The 2,276-nt window shown below is 41.1% G+C and overlaps 1 protein-coding gene across 1 annotated transcript in view; it reads right to left on the bottom strand.

The window, feature by feature from the left end:
- Nucleotides 1–2,276, bottom strand: part of LOC103356234 (deleted in malignant brain tumors 1 protein-like) — a 10,925-nt gene that overhangs the window by 6,246 nt on the left and 2,403 nt on the right. Inside the window, exons 2-4 of the mRNA XM_008280316.1 lie at nt 1,897–2,199; nt 877–1,215; nt 5–65 (exon numbers count right to left, since the gene is read on the bottom strand). Of these exons, the coding sequence (XP_008278538.1) occupies nt 5–65; nt 877–1,215; nt 1,897–2,199 (703 nt within the window). The remainder of the gene's footprint in view (nt 1–4; nt 66–876; nt 1,216–1,896; nt 2,200–2,276) is intronic.

The raw sequence follows: 2,276 nt of genomic DNA, 5'->3' as shown, positions 1-2,276 counted from the left end.
ATGGAAGACCTCCACTCTGCCAGAGCAGCGGTTGTCAGAGTTGACCAGCCTCACTGGTGAAAGAGCTACAAGAAGAACAGAGAGCACACTCTGTAAAAGTGAACTTGAAAAAACAACAAAAACAACAACAACAAAAATCTGGCAAAAACTGCAAATAATGTCCACATCAAAAATCTGTATCTTTACTCATAACTTTTTTTTTTTTACTTCATTTGACTCACTGTAAAACAACACTGTTTTGGACTGGGTTTAAATCAGAAATAAATAGCATTATTTACGGATGCTTGCCATTATTTCAACCAAAGATTATGTATAATAAAGACTGAAAAAATGTCATTTCACAGATCGTCCCTATTTTTCATAAAAGAAATAACATCCAGTAAAAACACCCCAAAAACAGTGAATTTACATGTCGACTAAAACAAACAAAACTGACTAAAACTGTGCAGGATTTCTACATTGAATATTTGTATTTTTACAAATAGTAATTCAAAATTCAAAGTACTGTTTGTAAAACTACAGATTTTTGAGTGATCAAGAAAGTTAGTTTTACTGCATTTAAAACTTGTCTTGTAGATATTTGCCATTATTTTCACCATTTTTACAGTTTTGGAATATTTCAGTCTTCTTTTTACATGTAGTTTTAACAGTGCAGTACTGTTGATGGAAAACACAGATGAAAGTGGACTTTTCAGGATGATAATACTTTTGAAAAACTACATAAACAGCAGAAAAAACAACAATTCAAACAACAAATTTCCCATTTCTGTAATTTCTGTCAATTACTGAAATCCTTCAGCTAAATACAGCGTATTATATCTATTGTATCACAGACAGACAGCAACACTGTCTTTTGCTAAATGAACTCATCTTTACCTTCACAAACAACACCAGCGTCTTCATGGTGCCCACAGTTGTGAGATCCTAACCCTTGGTGACGACACTCAGAAAGATTTGATTCGTCGCCGCTGCACACGACATCGTCCATCCAGATGGGCCCTGTGCCCTGTCCAAAATGTGCATGTATTGGTGCTGAGAGCGCCCTGCCACAGCCCAGCTGTCTGCACACCACCTGAGCATCAAACAGGTCCCAGGAATCATCACACACCGTCCCCCACCGTCCACTGTGGAAGATCTCCACTCTGCCAGAGCAGGAGCTGTTTCCATTGGCCAGGCGGATCTCCCCTTCGACCGCTGTGCTGTTACCTGATGTAGCTGTGGTAGCAGTGTTGTTGTCCGCTTGTACTGGTGTGGTTGTCCATACTGGTTGGGCTGTGCTGTAATGTGATGTTGTTGTGGTGGTTGGATAAGTAGTGTTTGAAGAAACTCCGGGGCTTCCTGCGTATGTCTCTGTTTACAATAACAAAACAGAATTGCACGAATGCTGAAGCAATTACATTTTTTATTTTTTCTGCAAACAAGCTGCTGAATTTGAAAAAAACTCCAATAACAGTAGCTTTACTGACACGAATGCATGAAGTGAAAAACTTTCATTTGCTCTGGAAGCGTAAGATCTTTAAAATGAAACAATACCTGCACAGTATGCCAGGTAGCATGTGGATGGCGCCTGAAGTTTGTAGACGTAGTAGTTTCCATGGCAGAGTTTGACCTGGATGGTGTGCGAACTAAAATGGCAGCAATTACTTTGATAGGAATTACACACAGTGCGATTTACAATTTCTCCAGTCTGTGTGGGATGAGGTTGTGTCAACCATAGAGGAGCATGGGTGCCACATGTGTTTTCACGGACACACCAGTCTGGAATACGAGCACTGCTTTTACCCAGAAACATGCGATACCAGCCTTGCCAGTTAATATTTTGATCACAGTTTAAATTCTCCAACGATGTGTTATTTGTTGAACGCCAGTCATCATTTATTGTAGTGTAGTGCACACAGGGATCAACACATCGGGCAGTCCCATTGGCACTGAAGCAGTCCATACCCGGAGGGCAAACTCCACAGCTGACCTTTACAGATTGGTCTTCCACACAGCCCCTGTCTGGTGACCAGTGGTAACCTTGGCGACAGCAAGAGGAATCACTGCAGAGTTTGGCATTGTAGCAGGTAAGACCATCGCCTACCAAGCCTTCCTTACAGACACAAGAGATGGCCTTGCTGGAGAAAGTGTCGCCTCTTTCTTTTGACTGCAAGCAGGTGGCTTCATCATGACATGAAGCACAGCTGGTAACAAGCGTCCCTATGAAAAGTACAGAAATAGTCTGACAGGTGCTGTTGCAGAATTGTAGTAGTTATGACATACAGGTGATATTAAAT

The sequence above is a fragment of the Stegastes partitus genome, unplaced genomic scaffold (genome assembly GCF_000690725.1).
Source record: "Stegastes partitus isolate 25-593 unplaced genomic scaffold, Stegastes_partitus-1.0.2 Scaffold189, whole genome shotgun sequence".
Taxonomy (NCBI): Eukaryota; Metazoa; Chordata; class Actinopteri; family Pomacentridae; genus Stegastes; species Stegastes partitus.
The sequence above is the reverse complement of the archived record's forward strand: the minus strand, read 5'-3'. Positions and strand labels throughout refer to the sequence as shown.